This window comes from Cyprinodon tularosa, unplaced genomic scaffold (genome assembly GCF_016077235.1).
Source record: "Cyprinodon tularosa strain WSP-4 unplaced genomic scaffold, ASM1607723v1 ctg210, whole genome shotgun sequence".
Classification (NCBI taxonomy): Eukaryota; Metazoa; Chordata; class Actinopteri; order Cyprinodontiformes; family Cyprinodontidae; genus Cyprinodon; species Cyprinodon tularosa.
In genome coordinates, this window is record NW_024038779.1 from 698,071 (window position 1) to 724,704 (window position 26,634).

The 26,634-nt window shown below is 37.6% G+C and overlaps 1 protein-coding gene across 2 annotated transcripts; it reads left to right on the plus strand.

Annotated features, from left to right (window-relative positions):
* The first annotated feature begins 483 nt into the window (after positions 1 to 483).
* Positions 484 to 24,792, plus strand: abraxas2 (abraxas 2, BRISC complex subunit). Of its 2 annotated transcripts, none has more exons than XM_038285419.1 (9): positions 484 to 617; positions 11,840 to 11,930; positions 12,667 to 12,703; positions 13,040 to 13,106; positions 13,281 to 13,471; positions 18,293 to 18,415; positions 20,290 to 20,374; positions 20,471 to 20,588; positions 20,839 to 24,792. In XM_038285419.1, exons 1-9 carry the CDS (start codon positions 546 to 548, stop codon positions 21,414 to 21,416), a joined length of 1,362 nt encoding a protein of 453 aa, XP_038141347.1. In that variant the 5' UTR covers positions 484 to 545; the 3' UTR covers positions 21,417 to 24,792. The 2 variants fall into 2 exon arrangements, with proteins under 2 accessions (XP_038141347.1, XP_038141348.1); XM_038285420.1 differs by having other exon boundaries at positions 18,296 to 18,415.
* Positions 24,793 to 26,634: the final 1,842 nt, after the last annotated feature.

Consider the following 26,634-nt stretch of genomic DNA (forward strand, 5'->3'; position numbering starts at 1 on the left):
TAAATAAAAATAAATAAATAAATAAATAAATAAATAAATAAATAAATAAATAAATAAATAAATAAATAAATAAATAAATAAAAATAAAATTATAATAATTAAGTTGATAAATCTTATATTCTTTCTATCAATTTCGTTTTCTTAAGGTAATTAATTAAGTAAAAAAATATTTAATAGTAGAATTTTTTTCCAAAATATCTTGTATATTTAATTGCAATTTATTTTCTTGTAATCGACTAACTAATTCCCTTCTCTCAACAGAATATTTAGAACAGACTAACAAAACATGTTTTACTTTCTCTTCTTGAAAACAAAACTCACAATTTCCCTTTGGATATTTTCCCATTTTAAATAATGTACTATTTAACCTTGTATGATCAAAACGTCATTTGGATATAACGCTTTTCATTTCTGTGTCTTCCTGTTCTCACCTGGCGGAGACCGATACTGTAAAGCCACCAAGCCTACATTTCCCATAAGGAAGTGCGTGAAATGAGCGTATCCGCGACCGTAGGGGGCATTGGATTGATAGGGATGTTTCCATCATGGCGGCATCCATTTCAGGTTACACTTTTAGTTCTGTGTGTTATCACAGCGCCAACAGCAACTCAGATCATGTAAGTACTCAGAAGATAATCCCAGAGGGTCGCGGTTTAGTGCTCGAATGTGTCTTCGTAGTCTGGTGACGCGTATTATTGCTTATGTTGCCTTTAGTCTGTGTTGTTTTCCAGTGTCATTCTGGTTCCGTCTATCTACCGGCTGGTTTTCTCTGCTTTAAATTGTAGATAAGAATTGTCAGTCTTGGGAGGATTTAATGCATAACATTAAATAGTATTCCACATATATGGAGTCAAGTATTGGACATTATCTATATAGACACCTGCTTTATCGCTTTGGACTCCTAACGGAAAAGGGAAAGGTTAAGATCCAGGAAATATCCTGTAGTTAGCTACTTAGCATGAGAACCAAAGTCAGCTCACTTCCGTGTATCGATATAATTATCTGAACCTACTTCGCACTTTATTTCTTAAAAAGAAGAGTGCGTTATTAAAATAAAAGGTTACATAATAGCATTTTAAAACAGTAAGAGCAAAAAAGTAAAGCATCAGGCTATGTTTTCTTGTCTCCTTTTAGCTTAGCATGGTTAGCTTGTTAGCTAGTTCGTTTTTACACTACTTTTTTTATATACCTATAAACAATAAATAAATCTCGCTCTGCTTTCTGTATTTTGTTGATTTAAAGTGGTTGATAAAAAAAAACCCTAATTGTCTAAGAGTTAACGTAAAAAAACAACTTTTAATGAGAATGTTAGCACAACAATTTTAGCTCCAGTGTTTACAATATGAGACTTAAAAAGTCGGCCTTGATAGCTGGTTTGTTCATGCCAGTCAAGGTACAAGTTTAACTGCATTCCTAAAATAAAAATTATTAGCTTTCAACCTAGTATAGTAAAGCACATTTGATATTAAAATCTAATGTATTGTCTCACCATTCTCTGCATTAAATTCCAACCTCTAAAATATTTTATCCACTTGGACTTTTAAACATTTAAACAAAGTATATTATGGATGCTTGTATTGATTTTTATGCAATGGAGGAGTAAAAAGTAGTGCAATGAAAAGAAACATAGACTCTGTTTTTATAAATATATATATATATATATATATATATATATATATATATATATATATATATATATATATATATATTAATTAAAGAAAAAAAAGGTGTGCCCTGCATTTCTACTCATTCACCTCAGTCTGTTATTTTAAAGCAAGGGTGCTCAAATCCAGTCCTCAAGAGCTACCTTCCTGTAACTTTTAGATGCAGCTCTTCTCTAACACACCTGAATCGACAACCTCAATCCCCTCATTTAGCTCAGCGGAGACATGGTAACGAGCCACTCATTTGATTCAGGTGTGTTAAAAAGTTGCAGGATAGTAGCTCTTGAGGACTGGACTTGAGCACCCCTGTTTTAAAGCAACCTTTTTCTACAGCAGCAGGTCTCTGGGATATGTTGGTAATGCTTGTATATATGGAGAAACAACTTTTTTGTTTTACCTCCCATTCTTTTTTGAAAAATAACTTAAACTAAATGAGATGGAGAGCTTTGGTGAACAATGATTTCAAGTAGTACCAAATGTTTTAGTTGGATTTAGGGCTTTGAGTGGAAAACTGTTGTTAATGCTGGAAGTAAAGCATTTGCATCAGCCTCAAGTGTTTTTATTTTATTATTTACTTTAGGTTTTTAAAGGGTTTTCTTGTATATCATCTTCTATCTTTTGCTCCTCATTCACCATCATCCTTGATCCCACTGAAAAAAAAAACTCATCCCAAAAGCATGATTGTGTCACCCTCATGCATGACAGTGGGCTATAACCCAGTTTTCCATCATGTCAGATGCCAAATTATATCGGGTGTGTTCTAGCCTTTATTTTTCCACCATCTTGCATCATTCATCCATTTTATTCAGGTGATAATTGAAAGTTGCTTGAAGGTGGCTCTTCAGGACTGGAGTTTGCTACCTTTTAGTTTAATCTTTTACCTTTCAGTCTTGTTCTATGGTGCACTATTCTTAACAAGCTACAACAGAAAGAAAATTCTTTCCTCAGATGGTCACATGATCGTTAAACAGATCGGCCAGAATAATATCATTATTTGCACAAGTTAAAACTTATTTGTCTATAGAGTAACAACAATACATATACATATGTTTTATTTCCATTCTTATATATTCAGTTTCCTAACACAGCTTGTGACAAACTGCACTTGTTAATCCAATTTTTTAGTTTTATCCTCATCTCATCTGACCTGCTTGGTCTGCTCCTTGATCCTTATGATGCTGTTTGTTCACCAATGTTCTCTAAAAAAAATTGAATGTACAATGTTCTTTAATGGAAGGGTATGTAGAATTTCAAGCACAACTGTATGTGTGCATATATAGGGTGTATATTAATGTGTGAGGTAACAAATTCAAGCGCTGCATAAAAATGTGGTTAAATAAAGGGGTTAGTGTGCTTTCACAGGACTCGGTGTGAATTTGACTGTAAAGTGATTAATGATTGCTTTAAATGAGAAGGAACATTACTTAATGACTTCTTTAGTGTTAACCTGAATTCGTTTTTTTTATTATTTAACTTGTGCTGCAACTTTGTTTAGTTTTGCATATTGTTATGGTCCGGCTCTTAAACCATAACAAATGAAAGGGAAGCAACGCTAGGGATAACTTAAAGAGGGAATTTATTTAACAAAAATCATAACTGGTTGGGGAAGAAAGAGAGAAGGGGGAGAGAGTGGCAGGGAGACAGAAAGAAAATAAGGGACTTAGTCAAAGAAAGTGGTACATCTTAAAGTGGATCTGACGTCATCTGGAGACACTGGCCAGCTGCCTCCACTTCCAATCAGCACCAATTAAGGAGTCCAAAACATGGAGGTTAGAGACCCAGAGGAAAAGGCCTTGGGCCGTAACACCCCCCCTCTTCAAAACAGGGTCCCCACTGGAACCCTGGGCAACCTGTACAATAACATCTGGAAAAAAAAGAAAAACAAAATTAAGTGCACTAACAATATCTCAGACCAGCTGAAATAAAACAAAAACTTAAATCCTCTCCGACCCCATCCATAACTCAACGACAGGTACCTTGAAGTGACTATTAGACAGGTAAGGAGAGAAAAAAAACAAAAACAAATTACTGACTTGGTGCTCTTGATAACGCATCTGCAATGACATTATCCTTCCCCTTGATATGATAAATATCTAAGGAAAAAGACTGCAGAAACAATGACCATCTCACAAGTCTTTGATTTGGACAACGAAAAGAATTCAAGAAGGTCAAAGGATTGTGATCTGTAAAAACAGTTAGAGGCCCTGAACCCACATAGACCTCAAAATGCTGTAAAGACCAAATAAGAGCAAGGATCTCTTTTTCAATGACTGAATAATTCAGCTGATGCTTGTTAAATTTCTTAGAAAAAAAAACTCACAGGTCTTTCAATTGAAAAGCCATCCTGTTGCAAAAGAACCCCCCCTGCACCAACATGACTGGCATCAACCTGGAGCTGAAAAGGCTTAGTCATATCAGGAGCTAACAAGACAGGAGAATTGCATAGCATCATCTTAACATCTTCAAAAGCCTGCTGACAGACAGAGGACCAAATGTATTTCACATTGTTTTTCAAAAGGTCTGTCAGAGGTGCAACCACAGTTGAAAAGTTTCGGCAGAAAGCTCTATAGTATCCCACTAAACCCAAGAATTTCATGAGTTCCTTTTTAGTCGTTGGTACTGGATATTTTTCAATCGCTTCAACTTTTGCACTAACTGGACGTACTTTACCTTGACCCACTTGATGACCAAGATAAGTAACAGTCGCTTGAGCAAAGTCACATTTGGTCAGATTCACTGTCAAACGTGCATCGCGCAAACGGTCAAACAAAGCAGTGAGTCGTTCCATGTGAGAAGACCAACTATCAGAATAGACGACAACGTCATCCAAATAGACCGAACAGCCTTCTAAACCCCCAACAACTTTATTCATCAAGCGTTGAAAAGTCGCTGGCGCGTTTCTCAAGCCAAAAGGCATAACATTGTATGAATATAAGCCACTTGGTGTAATAAAAGCCGAAATTTCCTGTGCCCTTTTAGTTAAAGGGACCTGCCAATAACCTTTTAACAGGTCTATCTTACTAATGAATTTAGCATTACCAATCTGGTCAATGCAATCATCCATACGAGGTAGAGGATACGAATCAGGTTTGGTTACGCTATTGACTTTCCTAAAATCGGAACAAAATCTATAGGTTTTGTCCGATTTTGGAACCAGCAAGCAAGGTGAAGACCAGCTTGAACATGATGCTTGAGCGATGCCATTTTTTAACATGTAGTCAACCTCAGCATCCAGATGTTTACGTTTCTCTGGGTTAACCCTGTAAAACTGCTGTTTTATGGGTTGTACATCACCCACCTCAATATCATGTTCGATCAGGTGCGTGCAGGATGGGACGTCTGCAAATAAACCAGAATGGGATTTTATCAACTGAATCAACTCAAAGCGTTGAGATTCTGACAAATAACTTAGTACAGTATCTATGCTGTCCAATACTTCGGAATTCTTGAGTCGACCAGTTAACATGGCTGAATCTGGAACAGACAACCCATCACCACTCCCTTCATCACCAGCACATGTCACTGTTTCAGCAATGCACACAGGGTGAACTTCATCCACCAAGACATTATCAGCACGAGCATGATAAGGTTTCAATAAGTTGACATGAAGCATTCGCCGTTTCTTCCGCCTTTCTGGAGTTGCAATGAGATAGTTTTGGTCAGACAGCCGTTTCAAAACTGTGTGCGGACCAGAAAATTTGGCCTGAAATGGCGAAGTCACAACAGGAAGTAAAGCCATTACTTGATCACCTGAAATGAAAACACGATGTTCAGCTTTCCTATCATACAAACGCTTCATCTTTTCCTGTGCAGATGATAGTTTCTCTTTTGCCAACTGAGTAGCAGTAAAGAGTCTCTGCTTAAACCCATTAACATAATCCAACAGGTTTTGTGGTGGTTCAGCATCCTGGCACTCATCTTTCAAAACTTTTAACGGACCACGCACAGTATGACCAAACACCAATTCATTAGGGCTAAAGCCCGTACTCTCTTGTGTTACTTCTCTTGCTGCAAGCAACAACCAAGGTAGACCATCCTCCCAATCAGCATTCATCTGAACACAATAAGCACGGAGCAAAGATTTTAATGTTTGATGAAATCGTTCCAGTGCTCCTTGGCTCTGCGCATGGTATGCTGTAGACTGGTTATGCTTAATGTGCAGCTGCTTCAAAACCTGTGCAAACATATGAGAGGAGAAATTAGATCCCTGATCACTCTGAATGACTTTAGGTATCCCAAAAATACCAATAAACTGCATAAGAGCCCGCACCACAGACTTTGCAGCAAGTGTGTGCAATGGATATGCTGCTGGATACCTGGTACTTTGGCACATAACAGTCAATAAGTACTTCGCACCTGAACGTGAAGGGGGAAGAGGACCCACACAATCAATTATTAAGTGCTCAAACGGTCTACCAATAGTTGGAATAGGATACAGTGGTGTCCGGTTTAGCACTTGATTGGGTTTACCAGTAAGTTGACAGGTGTGACAAGTTTTAATATAAGAAGAAACATCCTTTTTCAGTCGTGGCCAAAAGAAATTTCTCAAAATGCGATCGTAGGTTTTCCTAACTCCCATGTGTCCAGATTCATCATGAGACACCTGTAAAACCAAGTCACGCCATTTCAAAGGCACCACAACCTGATAAACTGGCTCCCCAATAACATTCTCACCACATGGCATCCACTTCCTTAACAATATCTTGTTTTCAACAAAGTACCCATGAGCATGGCTCTGCAACTCCTCAGCAGACAATGCAGACTGAAATAAATGCTGTATGGTGGGGTCAGATCTTTGCTCCTGTCCCAGATCTTTCTGTGAAATAGACAGAGGAATATTAGACAAACATAAAGAGGGAATCCATTTATCTTTTCCCAAGTCTACATCCTGATGTACATCAGTGGATGCTGTCATTGCCCGTGTCACAGCACATGCTTGGAAAATGTCAGGGTGTGACTTTTCACTGTCATCAGGACCACTGCTGATCAAAGGTACTGAAACAACAACTGGAGACTCTGGTTGATCAGGCCAGACTTTCCCTCCGGCTATATAGTTCCCCAGTATAACTGTAACACCCATCACAGGCAGCGCAGGTCTCACACCCATCCTTACTTCTCCTCCAAACAACTCTGAATGGAGCATGAGTTTATGTACTGGAACACAAAACACAGACATGCCCATACCCAACATGGGTATAGATAATCCAGTGTCAGAATCATCCGAAAAAGGTAAAACAGATGCCAAAATGAACGAATCATATGCACCAGTATCTCTTAAGATAGTAACTGGCACCTTAACATCACTCCCAACCAAAGAAACTTGTCCTTCCAACAGAAATGGTTTGTACGAACTCAAATCAGATTTTACAGGAGATTTTACTTCAGCCACTTCGTGAGGAACATTCACAGAAACTGATGCAGCAAACGCTGCTGGTTTAGCCTGAGTTCCATTTTTATTTCTGGATTTCAACAAAGCACAGTCTTTCTTCCAATGACCTTTTCTGTGACAATAATTACAAATTTTGTCCAGATCATGGTTACTGCGATCAAGAAAAGAACCTCCAGAATGTGTCGAATGCCAGTTTGGAACTCTCCTTCCATCTGCATGCTCTCCACTTGTATCTTTATGCGTCAAGACAAAATCATCAGCCAACACTGCAGCTTCTGACACCGTTTTAACCTTCTGTTCACTAATGTACACTGCAATATTATGAGAAACAGAGTTTTTAAATTGTTCCAAAACCATTAAATTACAGAGGTCACCAAGTGTTATAACCTCAGAGGAAGTGCACCATCGGTTGAAATGAATTTCCAAATCTCTTGCAAATTCCACATAAGTTTTGTCACCTTTTTTCCAGTTTCTAAACTTTTGTCTGTATGCTTCAGGGACTAATTCATATGCTTTCAATATTGCAGCTTTAACCCTAGCATAATCTTGGCCATCATTCAAACTCAACATAGAGAAAGCTTCCTGAGCACGACCAACCAAAACACACTGAAGCAAAATTATGCGGTCTGAATCAGACCAATCTCTTGTGTCTGCAACCCTTTCAAACAAAGTGAAAAAAGTGTCAACATCCTTTTCACTGAACTTGGGCACCAAACGCAAGTCATTTAAAATATCAGAGGGTTTGCATTTTGAGTCCCCACCACAAGATTCCACAGATAATTTGCCATCTTTCACCAGATTTAATTTTTCACTTTCCAAATTTATTCTCGCCAATTCAGTTTCCTGTCTCATCTTTTCCAAAGCAAGAGCCTTATCCAAATCTGCCTGCTGTCGTAACCTCTCTAAAGCCAACTCCTTTTCCTTCTCCAGTTGCATTCTCAACCTTAACATCTCTTTTTGTTGCTCAAAATCCAAAAGGTCAGGCTTTACAACCTGAGCACCCAAATCTTCAGGTCTGGAAGGTGAAAACAAAACACCCATCTCAATTAGGTTCTCCCTTAAAACTGCTTTGACATTGTCTTTCAACCTTTTGTCACCAACACTTATTTTATAGTGTTCAGCAATTTTTACCAATTGTTCTCTAGAACATTGCTCCAAAAACTCTACTGATGGGGATTTATTAAAGTCCTCCACAGACATGACTAAAGTCTTAATCAAAAAAACAATGATTCAAAAGTTTAATTGCTGACATTCCGTGCAACACAAAACAACCAACCCGAACCTCCCCTCTAACTGCCTATCAAAACTTTCTAGCTCAACCCTAGTCTTCAGAGATCAGAGACGGTGGGTATTTACGCACTTAATACCAGTAGAGTGGAAGAGGCGACCAGAAAATCGGCAACCCCCCCAACACTATGGCTGTGCCCCCGAGACAACTGCTCCAACCATATGATCTCACACTATTGTTTTTGAGCACATGAATCCCAAAGGGGAGACACGCTGAGGCCTACAGGGGAATCAGTTCAGATCAGACATAATGAACTGCACAAATCAGACAACAATCAAGACTTACCAGTGAGCTCATCAGATGAGATAAAAGCAAGCCACTTACCCCAAACCAGAGAAAAAAGAAACAAAAAAACATTTCCCCAAAACTAAACTCAAGCTTCCCAATTAAATTAACAAACAATGTTTACTAATTAACTAACGTAACAAACCTAACATAAATTTGAACAAGCCCCCAATTTGTTATGGTCCGGCTCTTAAACCATAACAAATGAAAGGGAAGCAACGCTAGGGATAACTTAAAAAGGGAATTTATTTAACAAAAATCATAACTGGTTGGGGAAGAAAGGGAGAAGGGGGAGAGAGTGGCAGGGAGACAGAAAGAAAATAAGGGACTTAGTCAAAGAAAGTGGTACATCTTAAAGTGGATCTGACTAGGGCTGCAACAACGAATCGATAAAATCGATAAAAATCGACTTTTAAAAGCGTTGGCAACGAATTTAATCATCGATTAGTTGTGTCGCGCGATTAATGCGTCATCCGCCGCCGCCGTCATCCGGGGGAAGAAAAAAAAATATGGCGGAGCGAGTCAGCGCCGCAGTTGCAGTGTTGCCAACTTAGCGACTTTTCAGACCCCCCCAGCGACTATTTTTCAAAAAAGCGACTAGCGACAAATCTGGCGACTTTTTACGGTGTCACTGGCGGCTTTTGCCTGCCGTGGGGCGCCTCCCCCATCCCAACGCCTTTCTCCCTCTCCCACAGGAATCCCTCTCAGCGCGGCAGTCAGAGCCGCAGGATTTTAGTGAGGAGTTTACCCTCAGCGTCCAGACTGCAAATGAAGCGCGCATGCGCCGGGATTGACGGCGCAAATTGATCACAATAATTAAAATAGCCTGCGCTTTGTAAAGTGAAAAAAGTGATAACATGCAACTTTTTTCAAAAGAAATTAACATGGCACGGAAGCACCACTGTTATGACGCAGCACCTGAAAAGAAAACACTTTGGAGCCTTCGATGGCAGTGAAGAGAGCTGATCAGCAGGATGAGTAACCATGTTTGTTTGGTTTTAAAGTGGGGAAACGTAACGTTAGTTTCTCAGGTAGCTCATCTGATGCTTTCCTTACCTTGTTAGTAGGTTACAGACAGGGATAAGGTTGGCTACTTATTTTACTTTTAATTTCATTTACATTTGTATAAGCAGCGTTTATATTTTCTTTATAAATAAATTAACTTGCAAATTATGAGGGCAAGGCTTTTAAAGTTTAAATCTTCTGGCAAAGATAAAGAAAAGAAGATCCTGCAATTTATGGAAGTAAAGCAGAACAAAATCCAGCAAGATCAGTAATATGTAAATTAATTATCTGCCACATTCCCATGTAAATATCTGTCTTTGGAGGATGTGTTTTTTTACCACCCCTAGTTCTCTCATTTTTATTCCAAATACAATTTATAATTTGAATCACAGGGCTATTTTTATCTCTATGGTTCAGTATTTTCTCAAGCAGCAACTTTAACTGCTATACTTTCCTGTCTTAAAAGGCAGAACTCTTCTAGTCTAAAAAAACTCATTTCTTGAAATGGGGGGACCTATTGTTGAACCCCTTAGGGGCTTTAAAAAACAAAAATGCCTGTCTCTTTTTGCGCTTTATGAACCAAAGTAGCCTATATTTTGTGGATGTACAGCTACATTTCTCATGTAAGTTTGCGTAGTTTTTACACAATCCGTGTATCATTCGTTCTTTCTATTTTCAATTGTCAATCAAAAAATAAAAAATTGACTGGTTATTTTGTTTTTTGTTCTTTATGGTTAAACCAAAAACGAAAAAAGGATTTGTTTTTCATATATCAATTTTAAGCTCAGATCAAGAATACGAAATGGAAAAACGGACAGCAACGCATAATTTGATTTTAATATTTAATCGGTACAGTTTACGTGACCCGGAAGTTTGGTGGAGCGTTAGCTAAAAAAACAATTGGCTTACCCCCACCACGTTCGATCAAGCTGCACCAGATAAGGCAGTCGGACCTATCAGCCATGGACAGTTACGTGTTATTTCGAGGATCCAAGCGTGTGACTCTTAAGGAGGAGGACATGACAACGGAGAAAATCAGCAGGATTTTCCAGGTATAACTTTTGTCTTGAAACTTTTCTGTGCACTGTACTTTTAACTAGCAACAACAAACAGCTTCTCGATCAACATAGTGTATGGTTCTAGCGTCGCCATGGTAACCACTTCATTACCCCAACTGCTGCGCAAAGAGCTATTTCCGGGTCACGTAAACTGTACCGATTAAATATTAAAATCAAATTATGCGTTGCTGTCCGTTTTTCCATTTCGTATTCTTGATCTGAGCTTAGAATTGATATATGAAAAACAAATCCTTTTTTCGTTTTTGGTTTAACCATAAAAAACAAAAAACAAAATAACCAGTCAATTTTTTGTTTTTTGATTGGCAATTGAAAATAGAAAGAACGAATGATACACGGATTTTACACAAACATTTATTTTTCATATTGCACCAGTACAGTTAATGAGCAACCTGTACTTGTGTGCTTGTTTGTTCTGTCTAAAATGTTTATTTTGGAATAAAGAGGTTAATATAAAAATTTTTTTTTTGTCCGATTCATCGATTAATCGAAAAAATAATCGGCCGATTCATCGATTTTTAAAAATAATCGTTAGTTGCAGCCCTAGATCTGACGTCATCTGGAGACACTGGCCAGCTGCCTCCACTTCCAATCAGCACCAATTAAGGAGTCCAAAACATGGATGTTAGAGACCCAGAGGAAAAGGCCTTGGGCCGTAACAATATTAAAATTATTCTCATAGATTGTTGTGTTAAGATGTCATCACATTTGTACAGTTTGAGGTTAAATTAAGCAACTTGTTTTGTTCTTTTGAGTCATTTTGTAAATTCTGACTCGGTGTGCACCGTCATCCTTTTTGCAGGTTTGATGCACTCAGTTTTGGTCTTCTGAGTATTTAGGTCAAACCATATGGCTATAAGCGGTTTGACATGAGGCTGTGACCCGATTTAAACCAAGCCCGTCCAGATCAGCAGCTTTTGATAAATACAAGCCATTTTTTCCTCTCTGCTTCAACGATAGATACGGGGATAGGTGGGAAATTTGAATACAGCTGAAAAAAAATCTAATTCAAGGGCAACAATAAACATGGTTTTATTTAATTTTTTATTGAAAAACTTGTTTATCTCACAGTTTTGCAAACTCAATATTTGTGCCTCCAATACATTTTCTTAAAATGTATTTTCTTCTACAGGAAGGCTTCCTATTAGGGGATGTAAGGCAGGAAGAGACGGTCAGCATCAGTGACACACAAATTAGCAGTTCGGAGCTGGTGCAGGTTGTAGGTAAGCACTGGTCAATTAAAACATTGCTTATTGATGCATATATGAACTCATTTATGCGAGTCAACATTCCTTAAAACACAGTTACTGGGTCAAAGTTTATCAGTATGGATTTTTTTCTAAAGAAATTTTGCTAGACCAATAGTGTCACATTGAATTACTTAATTAATGGTGACTAACAAAGACAATGTCACTACTAGTTTATTATCTACATTTTGTCAAATATGTTAAGTTAAATGCATGGGCCATTCTAGGATCAGAGGTCTATTTGCCTGTTTTCTATATACATTTGCTTCATTTTTAAAACTTGCTCAGGACTCTTAGCCATTCGATGACTCAACAATTCATTAATTGATGGTATCTGAGACTTTAGCCAAATATCAGGCAAGCAAAGCGGAGAGTGGCTTTTTTTTTTCACAAGAATATTCAGACCATTTAAAGCTTTCATGGAAGCTTTTTTGTGTGCCAAACTCGGTGAATGGAAACTAGATTAGGAAAATGTAATAAACAAGTCTTGTTTAGACAGAAATCTACTGATATGTCAAATGTATGGGTGCTTCTGGAAAGCATTTAATACGGGCTGATGACACAACTTCCATGATAAATGTGAAATTATCTACTATCTATTCTGTTTCTTACCTGTTCTCCACACTCAGTCCTGCAGTAGGACAATGCATTAAGATGAAAGAATATATTCATGATTGTTTGTTACTGAAACAAATTGTTCTTCCCCTTCCAGAAATCCATAACCATGACCCCTGTGGGCAGTTGTTTAGGTAAGCAACAACCTTTTTAAATTAAATCTCCAATGATGATCTGCTACTTGCAGACTTTTATTCCTGATAATGTTCTGCAGTAATTCGGCTAAAATTATTTAAATAAACGCTTTATTTTTCCAAGCAAAACAATGTCTGAAATGTCAGTGGGTTTATATTTAATAAAGCTGTTTTCCACTCACTGCTAATATTAATTTAATCTAACAGTCGGTGGCTCCCTCTGACAAGACTGGATGTTACTGGAGGCCTGTGGTAGAAAAAAACATGATGAACCTGATGCATGTATGTGATCTATTTTTTTTTTTTTTTTTCTCTTTTTTTTTTCTCTTTTATCAGCTTTTATGACTACGCGGGTAAAGTCAGCGAGGAAACTCTAAACAACATTCTTAAAGATAGGCGGAAAGTGAGTTCTTTCATTGTTTAGACTTTAAAACTATGTTGTTATAAAAAAAAAAGGCTAATTTCATTGTTTTCCCATTTGCTTTAAAAATAACTACATATTAGTTTTGTGAAATAATGCGGGACAGTATTTTAAGTCCATAAATTAAATCTAATTGATTTTCAAACTTGTGTGCAGAATGTGATTGGTTGGTATCGGTTCCGGAGGAACACGCAGCAGCAGATGTCCTTCCGGGAGCAGATCATCCACAAACAGCTGACTCAGCTGCTTGGTGTGCCCGACCTCGTCTTCCTCCTTTTCAGCTTCATCTCCACAGCCAACAGCTCCACACATGCACTGGAGTATGTGCTCTTCAGACCCAACCGAAGGTGCCACAGAATCACATTATCTTTTCAACATGTTGTCCGGTCATCCTATTCTTTAGCAACAGTACGTGTCTGCTGAAATTAGGGCTGCAACTAACGATTATTTTAAAAATCGATGAATCGACCGATTATTTTTTCGATGAATCGGACAAAAAATATTTTTTATATTAACCTCTTTATTCCAAAATAAACATTTTAGACAAAACAAACAAGAACACAAGTACAGGTTGCTCATTAACTGTACTGGTGCAATATGAAAAATAAATGTTTGTGTTAAAACTACACAAACTTACATGAGAAATGTAGCTGTACATCCACAAAATATACCTATACTTTGTTTCATAAAGCACAAAAAAAGACAGGCATTTTTGTTTTTAAAAGCCCCTAAGGGGTTCAAACAATAGGTCCCCCCATTTCAACAAATTAGGTTTTTTAGACTAGAAGAATTCTGCCTTTTAAGACAGGAAAGTATAGCAGTTAAAGTTGCTACTTGAGAAAATACTGAACCATAGAGATAAAAATAGCCCTGTGATTCAAATTATAAATTGTATTTGGAATAAAAATGAGAGAACTAGGGGTGCTAAAAAACACATCCTCCAAAGACAGATATTTACATGGGAATGTGGCATATAATTAATTGACATATTACTGATCTTGCTGGTTTTTATTCTGCTTTACTTCCATAAATTGCAGGATCTTCTTTACTTTATCTTTGCCAGAAGATTTAAACTTTAAAAGCCTTGCCCTCATAATTTGCAAGTTAATTTATTTATAAAGAAAATATAAACGCTGCTTAAGCTAATTCAAATGAAATTAAAAGTAAAATAAGTAGCCAATCTTATCACTGTCTGTAACCTACTAACACAGTAAGGAAAGCATCAGTTGAGCTACCTGAGAAACCAACGTTACGTTTCCCGACTTTAAAATGAAACAAACATGGTTACTCATCCTGCTGATCAGCTCTCTTCACTCCCATTGAAGGCTCCAAGGTGTTTTCTTTTCAGCTGCTGCATCATAACAGTGGTGCTTCCGTGCCATGTTAATTTGTTTTTACAAAAGTTGCATGTTAAGACTTTTTTTTCGCTTTACAAAGCGCAGGCTATTTTAATTATTGTGATAAATTTGCGCCGTCAATCCCGGCGCATGCACGCTTCATTTGCAGTCTGGACGCTGAGGATAAACATCCTTTGACTGCAGCGCTGAGAGGGACTCCTGCGGGAGCGGGAGAACGGGGTTGGGATGGGGGAGGCTCCCCAGGGCAGCAGCTGCCGCTGGAGGACAAGAGTAGGAACGATACATGCTTTCACGTAAGAGTCTCCAAAAGCTTCCAGTGACACCGTAAAAACTCGCCAGATTTGTCGCTAGTCGCTTTTTTTGAAAAATAGTCACTGGAGGGGTCTGAAAAGTCGCTAAATACAGCGACAAAGTCGCTGAGTTGGCAACACTGCACCTGCGGCGCTGGCTCCCTCTGTCGTTTTTTTTTTTTCTTCCCCCGTTTCAGTCAAGTGGCAGTTATGACGGCGGCGGCGGATGACGCATTAATTGCGCGACACAACTAATCGATGATGAATTTCGTTGCCAACGCTTTTAAAAGTCGATTTTTATCGATTTTATCGATTCGTTGTTGCAGCCCTAGCTGAAATATTTATGTCTTTAGTGAGATTTCCTTTTTTGAAGGATGAAGCTCCAGTTTAAACTTTTTACATCTTCTCCTCTCCTTCTGGAGTGCATGGTGACACAGACAAATATTGACTTTTGTGGAAAAGATGTATTAAAGGAATAGTACACCCAAAACATGATTAGCCTTCATTTTCTACTCACCCCCATGCTGAACAACACTCTGGAGTACTTTTTTGATATCTCAAATGCATCTGGAGATCTGGGAGGCTTCTTGCTGTCTGCTGACATTCAAATAATGGAGGTCTATGGTGACCGAGACAGAAAGGTCCATAAAAGTCCACAAAAAACGTGTCAATATTCCTCCATACTGCTCGTCCAATGTATTCCAAGTGTCCTGAGTGGGTAGCATCCAGAATTTACTCGAAACGAAGTCATTTAGAATGTTTTTAGAGCATAAACAGTAGTGTATAGGATTTCCTGAAAGCGCGCACATGCGCGCTCACGACGCTACGGAAGCCGGCAGACCAAACCAGATGAAAGTGCGCATTCAGCGTCTGCTCTGCCAATAATGCAAGCGTAGAAGAAGAAATGTGCTGTTTACCTGTGCAAAGAAAGAAACAACGAAAGAAAAATGTCTGAGGACTTCAGTGTTGAGGAAGAGCATGAGTTCTTTGAAGAGCTGAATGCGCTGGTTTGGTCTGCCGGCTTCCGTAGCGTCGTGAGCGCGCATGTGCGCGCTTTCAGGAAATCCTATACACTACTGTTTATGCTCTAAAAACATTCTAAATGACTTCGTTTCGAGTAAATTGTCGATGCTACCCACTCAGGAAACTTGGAATACATTGGAAGAGCAGTATGGAGGAATATTGACACGTTTTTGTGGACTTTTATGGACCTTTCTGTCTCGGTCACCATAGACCTCCATTATTTGAATGTCAGCAGACAGCAAGAAGCCTCCCAGATCTCCAGATGCATTTGAGATATCAAAAAAGTACTCCAGAGTGTTGTTCAGCATGGGGGTGAGTAGAAAATGAAGGCTAATCATGTTTTGGGTGTACTATTCCTTTAAAACAAGACATCAGATAAACTCACCTTGCAATGCAGTTTGCAAAATCTCATTCAAGGAAAACTAATAACTTTTCTTTACATTTATTTAATGGGGGGAAGTGTTTAGGGAAAGAAAAGGTTCTTGTTTTTACAAAACTAGCAGCAGCACAATAAGCAGTGTCCTGATGGTCTTTTTTTTTTTTTTGTAGTAGACTTAAGAGTCTCTATGAATTATAATCCAGTAGTTTCCATGGGATTCACACTAGTATTTCTTTTAGTCTCTGACAGTGGAACTAGTCTTATACTGGCGAGCATTTGCCTGGATCTGTACAATAAGACTTGAGTGCTACTTTAAAGCAATAACAGGGTTTCCGCGGGTCATTAAAAATAATTAAAAGTCATTAAATTATTATTTTTTTAAATTAAGGCCCTAACTGGCATTAAAATTCATTAAGTGTGATTATTGTGGCATCTGGTTGATCGTCAAGCAATTTGTTAAGAACAGAAGCTCGAGGCGGAGAAAAAGATAGTGAATGAGAAAATGAAAATTTCAACAAAAGTGTCTGGAAAATTAGGAAATCTGGACACAGCTGCATATGTGTGTGTATATCTTATTTCTAAGAGCATTAAAAAGCATTAAATTAGAGTTACTCATTCCTTTATAAACCCTTAATAAATTATCCAGTTGAGACGTAAACTTCTAACTACACCGGCATTATGCCCATAAACATCCCCTGCAAATTGACAGAAAAGGTAGATGGTCTGTGATGCTAAGTGCCTGATTGTTTTCCAAATGCCTCTAGAACCTTTTTTAGATTTTACAGCATAAATGACTCTTTAATATTCAGATATTCTGAATGGTTAACAGTCCCTCTGTCTTTAATCACCAAACTTTTAAAATGTTATAGGAGTAAACAAAGAACTGGAATTCTGGAATGAAGGAAGCTTTTTTTTCCCCAGGTTTCTGGGAATTTCTGTCTGAAATTTTGAAAAACTACTCGTCAAGTTGGACCAGCTAGAAGAGCGAGATACGCGAGAACGCTGGGACCCTTTTTCCACCTGGATCCCCGCTATTTTTCGCCATCATGTCCCTCCGTTGTCGGACAAACTCGCCTCCACTTCCTCACCGCCTCGGACCATCTAGACCCACAGCGTATAGCGCAGACCACGCTTCAATATTGTGCATAAATCAAAAATATCTGCGTCAAGCTCACTGCGACACATTGCTGCAGGAGTATAACTAGCCCTTTAGAATCCACATGAAGCAGCCTTAGAAACTATGTCACCTCTTTTGCTAAGTTCAACCTCTAAGTTGGTAACAATGCCAGAAACAATCATTGATGTGAATCTGTCAATATTCCGGGATTATAATCTACTGGCATTAACTATATAAACTGGATATGTAGAGAAAAGAAGCACATTCAAATAGCCAGAGCAATCCAAGATTCAGAGTTACTTTATACCTGCAAATAGATTTGTTTGCAGTGGTTCAAAACACATACATTCTCATCTTTCTGTTTATAGTGAGGACCATGTATCGATTTCCATTTATTTTTCAGGCATTTACAAACCTTTCTATGCCCTATCCCTCACTATAACTGAACCTAAATATAACTCTAAACTGGATTCACATCTTAGCCCTAAACCTAACCATTTGCAAAATAGCTTGTTAGGAACCAGAAATGTCCTCATTTCACAATGAACTGATCTCTCTTTGATGATAAAATATGAAAGTGTCTTCTACTCAGATGGCCAAATAGGAAAATAAACAGTTGTGTTGTGCTGTCCTTAAGAGGACTTTGCCCCTGACCATTACAAATACATACCTTAACCTACACTATCTTACCTTTGTCCTGATTTCTAAACCCAAGAGGGGAAATATTCCGCATAGGTAGCAGTTGACTGCTCCCTTTGAGGACCTTTACGTTCATGCAATTGTGAGCAGAAAGAGGCTCAAGTTTAGTGGCTGAATCAACAAGGTTTCTAACTTGGTTTAAGCCAATAAACTGGAGATTCTGAGCTTAAAAATCGACACACTTTAAACATAAAACCTGAACAATAAATATATGACCTACTGTAACATAGCTGTTATTTCAGTTTCTGGAAATTAGTTAGTAATGATGTTGTGATTTGGTACTAACTGGTTATTTCACCCAGTAGGTACAACCAGCGGATTACTCTCTCCATCCCAAATCTTGGCAACACAAGCCAGCAGGAATACAAACTCTCCTCAGTACCTAACACCTCAAGCAACTATGCCAAGGTCATCAAAGAACACGGGTAAGTCTTCTTTGATTTTTTTTTTTTTTTAGTGCTTCTTCAATGCCTCTGCTAACAGTTAAGTCGGTCCTAATATTTATTGAACTGCAGCAGCTGTCGTTTGTTCATGATGGGATTCATAAGGTTCATTTTTATTAGTTTTTCCAATTGGTTCTCTACAACCCAATTTTATTTTATTTGTTCCTAGACGAGCAAGTACTTCCACTTCAAGTCCTTTACTAAACACATTTTTTTATGTAAAGAAAAAAACTGGCAAATTAAAAAGAATGGAAACTTTTTGTTTGTTTTTATTATAGCTCTGTTGCTCTTAATAAATCAAAACTAAACTAACAAAGCATAATATTATTTATTCTTAATATATTAGCAATACATTCAAAGAGCCAAAGAAGTGGTAAACTGTCTATTTCATGAAAGAAAAATGGTTCAGAGAGAAGTTTTTAATTAAAGTTATACACATAATCCGTCTCTTTGTCATCAGAGTATCTGATACGGCAAAGTTAATTTTATTAGTAGAGAAAAAATATTGGGATGAATATGACTGTCAGCGGTTGGCACAATAATGAGATGCACACACTGATGCTCTACTTAAAATGTTAGGTTTAAGAAGTGTCCTCATGCCTTGTAGCTCTTTCATGAGCAAGAAGTTGCTAAAAAGAGTCCCATGCTATGTCTTTTGTTTTGCATTTTTTTTAAATGTCAAAGGAGAAAGAGAAACATTTTGGAGTTCAGGCCATATAATCGCAGGAATTTGCCCCTATGCTTGTAGGATTTGTGCCCTTTTTATATTCATTTATGGTTAAAACAATAAAGCCCCTTGAAGACTCTGGTTGTGAGTTATTTTTTTAAAGGTTTAATGTTTCCTTCATTCAAACTCTTCTCCAGTTTCTGTAGTTAACATCCACCTTTCAGATGGACTCTGCCAGATATATATATATATATATATATATATATATATATATATATATATATATATATATATATATATATATATATATATATATGAATAAATAAATAAATAAATTTTAAGCAGCAAAACTGTGTCAAGATGTAAACTAAACCAAAAAGATGTGTTTTTGAATATAGTTTATGTTTTTTCAGATGTCATGGCCTTTTACACATAGATAAAAAACTGGTTGGATAAATAAACATCTTGCACTGTTATCCTTTTAAGCCTATTAACGATTTTTTTTTTTTTTTTTTGGTTTAACTGTATAATACCAGAGAATATAACAGAGTATATGTTTAGCTGCTCGAAGCTGAGGTCTTCAATAAAAAAACTCACATGCAATGCAGGTAAATGCTCTTTATGTCCAGCAGGCACTAACATCAGCACAGTAAAACAATATGAAGTTAGTCTGCGCCTGGTAACAGTTGCATCCCAGAGTTAGTCATTGTTCCTGAGTTCAGCTGCAGCAATGCAAAGTTATGTAACAATTGGAATGGTCAGAAGGACTGAATTGCATCTTTCTAGATTATTTTAATTGTTGTAATATTGATGATTGATTAATATCTAGTCATCACTTTTATTTTTGTTCTTTTTTTTCATAAAGTCCTTGTCTGTCTTTCTTTATCTCTGTATTTGGTGTAGTGCTGATGGCTGAGCCCATGGGAAGGCTGGTATGTGACAGCCAGCACATGCGTTGGCTTGTGTCTTTTGTCTAAATTTAGATCCACTGTTTCTGCTGTGGATGAGCTTCGACTAGACTGGATTTAGTTGGGCCTTCTTGTCCAGATATCATCGCTCAACTTGCAATGCAAATATTTACCAATATTGACAGGCGATGTAATCTCCTAGATGGCTTAGGTTTGTACTTTGTAATAATTTTTCAATGAAACATAAAAATGTTGTTGTTTTTCCCCCCATGTTTAATCAGAGCCGAGTTCTTTGACAAAGATGGTGTAATGAAGGACATCCGAACAATATTCCAAGTCTACAGTGCACTACAAGATAAAGTCCAGGTATTTTTCTTGTAAATGTGTTGGATTTTTGCGTATTACATGAAGTCTAATAGTTTGGATGGTATATTGGTTTTCACCTTCTGTTCTTGTCCTCAGGCTGTGTGTGGGGAGGTAGAGCAAAGTGAACGTGTTCGAGAAAAACTTCAAGACGAGGTGAACAAACTCAAACAGCAGATTGCTCTCAGGAAGCGTATGACTGCAGAAGAGGAAAGAAGTATGTATCTCCTTTGGTCCAAAAGTCAAGTGCAGAGCATAACATTCATATAGGTGCCAATATATCAGATATACATTGCCTTAGAGAAGTTTTCATACCCCCTCCAAAGAAGAGGTGGCTAAAAATGTCCATTCTTTTCCATTTGTTTTTCTTTGAGTTGTGTAAATTCATTGGTGAACTTTTTCTTTTCTGCATTTTCCCTCACAATTTTAAAAGTTAGCTAACTTTTTCTTTCTGTTTATTTGGAAAGGGCTCCGTGAGGACTCCCGCCCCCCACCTGAGGAGAACGCAGAACCCTGCGAGGCTTCACTTCTCTCCAGGATAACTTTTGATTCACCCTCTGCCCCAGAGCGACCCAGCACCTCACCAAACCCCCCGTCGTATGCTGACCTCTTATCCCAAGATGACAATCTGCTCTCCTCCTCTTCCCCACCAACCAGTGCTGCTCTGTTGCCAAGGCCCCAAGCTGTGGGCTCGCCAGGACACCCAACACCGGTTCCTGTGCAGACGGACCTGGGACTGGGCCTCAGGCAAAGCATGGGCCTCGGCTCCAGTTTGGGTGCAGTCAGCACTCCCAGCACCCCATACCTAGGAAACGGTGATGGATCAAGCTCTGATTCTTTAGACAGACAGGCTGCTGGGCAGGAAGACGATGAGGAGGACGAGGACGACGATGAGGATGATGAAGACGATGCAGATGAGGACAGTAGTGAATATGAGAACTTAGTGAGTGAAGGATCTCATATGGTCTCAGCCAGCGTTTTAGCTCAAGGCCGACCAGCAGCCCTCAGCCCCGATGGGGACGCCCGAGGCTCACAGCTCACATAGAAATATGCCACAGGATGTGGAAAGGACACAAATAAGTGACACACCTGCTAAGGTGGCCATCTGAAGCAATCAAAGATAAGCAAATGTAGACAAAAGAAGTGCCAGTGTTGAAAGTGAAAGGCATGCACAGGTGGTTTCCCAATGTGCAATTTGTCTTCTTTTTTTTTCTTTTAGGGAAAACCTTGCAAGGCTGTGGGTAGAACCTGTCCGTTTTTATATTCTTGAGGCCATTTAAGGTACCTAAATGTGGACCTGATGAGTTCTAAATGAGATGGATTAAACAAAGCAGTTTATGCCAGCTGGTTGGCAAAATTGCTTTTGATAAAGCACCCCTACACTCTCTTAATGTTTGTTTTTCTGTGTCTTGTCGCATTTGCATTACTGATTTGAAGCACCGTTTCTTGCATTACTTCTTGCACAATCAATTTTCTTTTGTCGTTCCCACCTTCCTTCTTTTAAGCTATCCCTTTAAGAAAGCAAAGGGACGTTTCTGCGGCCTTTAAACATTTTTAAACTTTTAGGCAACAATAACTGACTTGCAGGACTCTGCTCCACCGTGTCTAATTGTTAAATGAAAAAGTTGCCTGTTTAGACGGTGAATAGATTTCATGTCAAATTTACTCTGCCACTTCCAAATGGGTGCTCTATATATGTTATATATTTTGTTGCAGTAACAGTTTCTCTTATTTGATTAAGAATATTAGCATTCTGTCACTAGCATTATTTTTATGCGCTTTGCTGCACTTAAAACTTCAGATTCCTTTTTTTCATTTTGCTTTACGAATGCTGACATGTTGTCCTGTTTAAGCACCTGGAGCCAAACTTGGACTCACCCTTTTTTGTTTTTATTTTACATTGTTTAGGGTTTACAGGGCAAACACGGTGTACTGTAGCTTTACTAACAAGATGCTTAAAGTTCCCTTTGCTGCTGCAACACAGAGCTACTAGTAAAATTGCATTTGTCTGTTTCTCTTCATATAAAACCTGGCTGCTACTTTCATTTTCACCTTGCTGGTTGTCTCAATACTACTGACCGGGCTCATATAACCACTTCCAACACACTTTCACAGACATGTCTCTATTAAAGCTGTAATGGAAGGCCCTGTGTGTGAATTTTAACTGTGGAAATAGAGGACAATGTCTTGCCTTCTTGTCTTTGCATAGTTAACAGCAGCGCTAATGTATTCTCACCTGCTCGGGCCGGTGTTTTGTGTGTGGACCTAGATAATGTGATTTTCAGAACCCATCATGACCCTGCTTTAGTATACAGTGCCTTCCACTCAGGGCAGTTTATGCGTCTGCGCTCAGAGCCAAGATTTCGGAAGTAGATAAGATCTTATGTCTTTTCCATTATCAGCTTTCAGTCTCTTTACTTAAAGGTACAGCAACTGTTTTCCTTCCTGAGTAAATGTTTTCTACCTAATAGGCATGGGCCAGTATAATAACCTTAACTACAAATATCACAGTACGGGTAATTCTGCAAAGGTTTATAACGCATGTATTGCATGTTCTTAATCATTGTTAAACCAAAAGGCAGCAGATTCCTGTGAATAACTGAATAATCCTCACTTGTTGACTTGGTTGATGGGTATAAGGTTCTTTAGTCAAATTATGACTTGACTTTCTTAATATAGTCACAGTTTTTCAATAAATGTAATTCACAAAAGTAATTTTTCACTTAAAAGCAATTTTATTAGTCCAACTTTCTATATGGGTGGAATCTGAAGTTGGCTGCTTAGAAATATGAGTGTTTCCTACCTAAGCTTTGGTTTCTGGTCCTTTGTGTCAAAACAACTGCTGGTTCATTTGTCTTGTGTGCATCTTTTTTCAATGAGAAATGTTTGCAAATAGCGACATCTGCCTTTGTTGTCAGCACAGGAAAAAAAAAAAAAAAAAATCAATAACCTTGTATCAGGAAGCTAACCAGCAGTGCTCAGCAAGAGATTGCTGGAGAGGTCACCCAGGGCTCTTTTATGCCCCCACCCAGCAGAACAAATCTCCCAACAACCCCAGTTTATTCTCTGACCTCTTATTAAAATGACTAAACAATCAGAACTATGGTTTTCCATTTTAAAACCAAAGTATAACCTTAAGGTTGTATGAAATTTGATAAACATGAATAAAGATATTTGATCAATTAAAAAGCAGTTATAAAAAAAAAAAACATTTATCCCATCTAGAAATGCGTGCTGAAGCTTTCTGTGTTGAAATTGAGCGACATGTAGTTGCCTTGTTGCAGCCAGCTGATTGGCAGACCAATCTTATTCTTGTATTTATGGGGCTAGTGAGAAACCCAGTTATCGAGCATTGTGTTAAAACGACTTCAAACTGTAGAAACGATAACATTGAAATTTTTTCTACATGTGAGACCATAACTTTCTTTTTTTAACAAGTATACCTTGATAGTGGTAACTGGCCCATGCCTATGGTCTACATCAAGCTGCTTTCTGAGTTCATTTCCCATGCTGCTTTGTAGAGCTTCTGTATGTTATAGTTAAAAAAAAAAGCTTGATGGCTTAAAACTGGAAAAGCAGCCAAGTCCAACGAAGCAAAGAAAATGTGATGGGTGAAGAACTGAGACGTGCTTTTGCAGAGGACATCAACGGGAGTGGTGAACAGTTGTGGGACACCTTTGCATGAACTGGTGACATTCAGCATGGACTTATGTTTGCACTGCACAAGATATATTTTGTGGTGGGGAGAGGCTTTGTCTTGTGAACAAGCTTTGCTTTATTTAGATACTGTCAGTTTTGTTTGCTTTTGTTTGCCTGGATTTGTAATGCCAATGGATCACTGACAAGGAACTGGCACTCAAAATGTTTCATAATAACCTAGTAATTGTGAAAAGTAAAATGAGTACTGAAACAAATGAATGTATATTAGATAGCAGTGGGGAACGCATAAAAAGCACTTACTGTCCTGAATAAGCTTGTCCTAGATGAGTGATGTATAGAGTACCATTTCTCACAGGTGGTTCTCTTGTAATCTTTGTTCTTCACATACATTGATCAAGGTTTGTGGGCTTTTGGCGCAGTGAAAACATGCTGGGCTTAGGTGCAGGAGATTTAACTTATTTGAGAATCTACTCTGTTTAGATCAATATATTTTCAAGTTGCAGCATAATCCGAATGTATACTCTCGTACTTTCACTGTATGGGGTGACATTTTGCTTCCTCTGTGGAGTCGGCCGTAATGTAATCACCTCCATAAAGCACAAAGTCCAGTGCACACACCTTAGGTTTTAGTTCTTGTTTTTTTTTTTTTTTTTTCCTCTGGCTTTGTGTACATGATGAAAGTTGACCAGGGACTTGTTTGGTTAGGCACAGAGAACAAGGTGGTTAAATTTAGGGAAAATAAATAAGACATTCATATTTGATGTGATGTTCCTTTGTTTTTTTAATAAGCAGGCTACTGGTTTACAAACTGTACTTGTTTTACTTGTAAAACTGTTTTGGTAATACAATTGGAGGTATATTTTCATCTTGTCCTGGAGTCTGCAAAAATGAATAGATATTAAAATAAGTTATAAAACTTTATATCTAAATATAACATGAAAGCGATCCAAATTTGAAATATCAGTTTAATAAAGGTGTTATTGTTGCTGATCTGATATACTTTTTAAAATGTTAAGCTTTGTAGACTATTTATGAGCAATTGGCCTCAAAGAGCTTAACGTGATGCAGATCTTAAATTTGTTTATAGTGTGATCAACTCTTAGAAAATCCTAAACTTATAACGAGGGGAGTCACGATGGAAAACTTTCATTTCCGATACGATGCCAATATAGCAGCTTTAGGTATTGATCAGATGAGATATCAGAATGGATTGTGCATATTTTAATTATTTTATCGTGTGAAATGAGAGAAAATACTTAATCAAATTATGATACTCCAACAGAGAACAATTAACCAGAAGCTCAGGTACTGAGTAACTGATCTACTTGCTACCAATGATCATAACTGATTTAATATTTTACAAAATTATGTGAAAGTCCACAAATAATAAGTGATTTTCAAATTCCGGGATTTCAAAAACTAAGTTCAAATAAACATATATAATAAAGAATTAGGTGTAATGAACACTCTTCAATGTCTATTTTATTTAGTAAGGAATAGAATTTGCAGAATCAATAATTATAGTGTTTTAATAGGCTAAATAACAGAATACAGTTTATTGTGTACTGACGGACTCAGCAGATGGAAAATAACATTTAAGCCAAAAAATCTTTGAGTACAAAGAAGATATCAGATACAATACAGCCTTACTTATAATACTGGATTAAGAAATCCCTTAAAGTTAGTGCATTTCATAATTAGTTTGATTGAGGCAGTTTTAACTTGGCCCTCTGACTTCAACCAGTAAAGCTGACTGATTAAATAATTTCAAGATTTGCGATAATATCACAAAATATTTAGGCCCTACATAATGAAATAATGGTTATTTATACATTTTAATTTCTAATATAAATTATCAATTTTGTTATCCCAACACATGACCATGAAATAAATAGGCACTAATGAAAAGATATGTAGTGGCATTATCATCAAAGCATACTACGTTTAAATGGTAAGTTATCCTTATTGATGACCTCTTCTGAATATATACATGACATCTTATACTAAGCGGTGCAGTAAATTAATCATCGTGAATTTTCATTAAATTAAGGCACTTTTGGATCTCCCTATATTCTTATTGAAAGAAATATAAACTTTTTAAAATAAAAGACAGTTGATTAAAAGATTATATTGAATAGGTTTTGGTATTTTGCCTAATCTAGTCTATATATATATATATGAAGTAGCCTACTTAAGACCACCAAACATTTCCAGGTATAGGCTATTTATTTCCAGCTTAAAATAAGCAAACTGCTTGTTTAATCAGTTTGTCAACTTGATTTTTTTATGGCTTTTTTGAACATCCATACTATCTGGATCAGAGAAGAGAATAAAAAGGGTGTTTTTGCTGCTTTTTAATTAAGAAAATGACGTAACGTACATGACTGCTTAGGATCTGATAGGCAGGGGTGGAGCTACATGGGGGGCCAAGGGTGTCCATGGCCAACCTTAGCCAATCATTGGCCACCCCTAGCATTTATTTCCCTCTAATACAGATGGTTGTAGCAGTAATACTCTCAAGTGGAATATTCAAAACATTTACATTTTTCATATATTAACAATTACTTGACAACAAAAACACTATGGTTAATTATGCACATTGA

Coding starts and splice junctions, on each gene's coding strand:
- abraxas2 (XM_038285419.1), top strand. CDS start 546: ATGGCGGCATCCATTTCAGGTTACACTTTTAGTTCTGTGTGTTATCAC. Junction 618..11,839: donor CCAACAGCAACTCAGATCAT/GTAAGTACTCAG, acceptor TTTCTTCTACAG/GAAGGCTTCCTATTAGGGGA. Junction 11,931..12,666: donor GGAGCTGGTGCAGGTTGTAG/GTAAGCACTGGT, acceptor TTCCCCTTCCAG/AAATCCATAACCATGACCCC.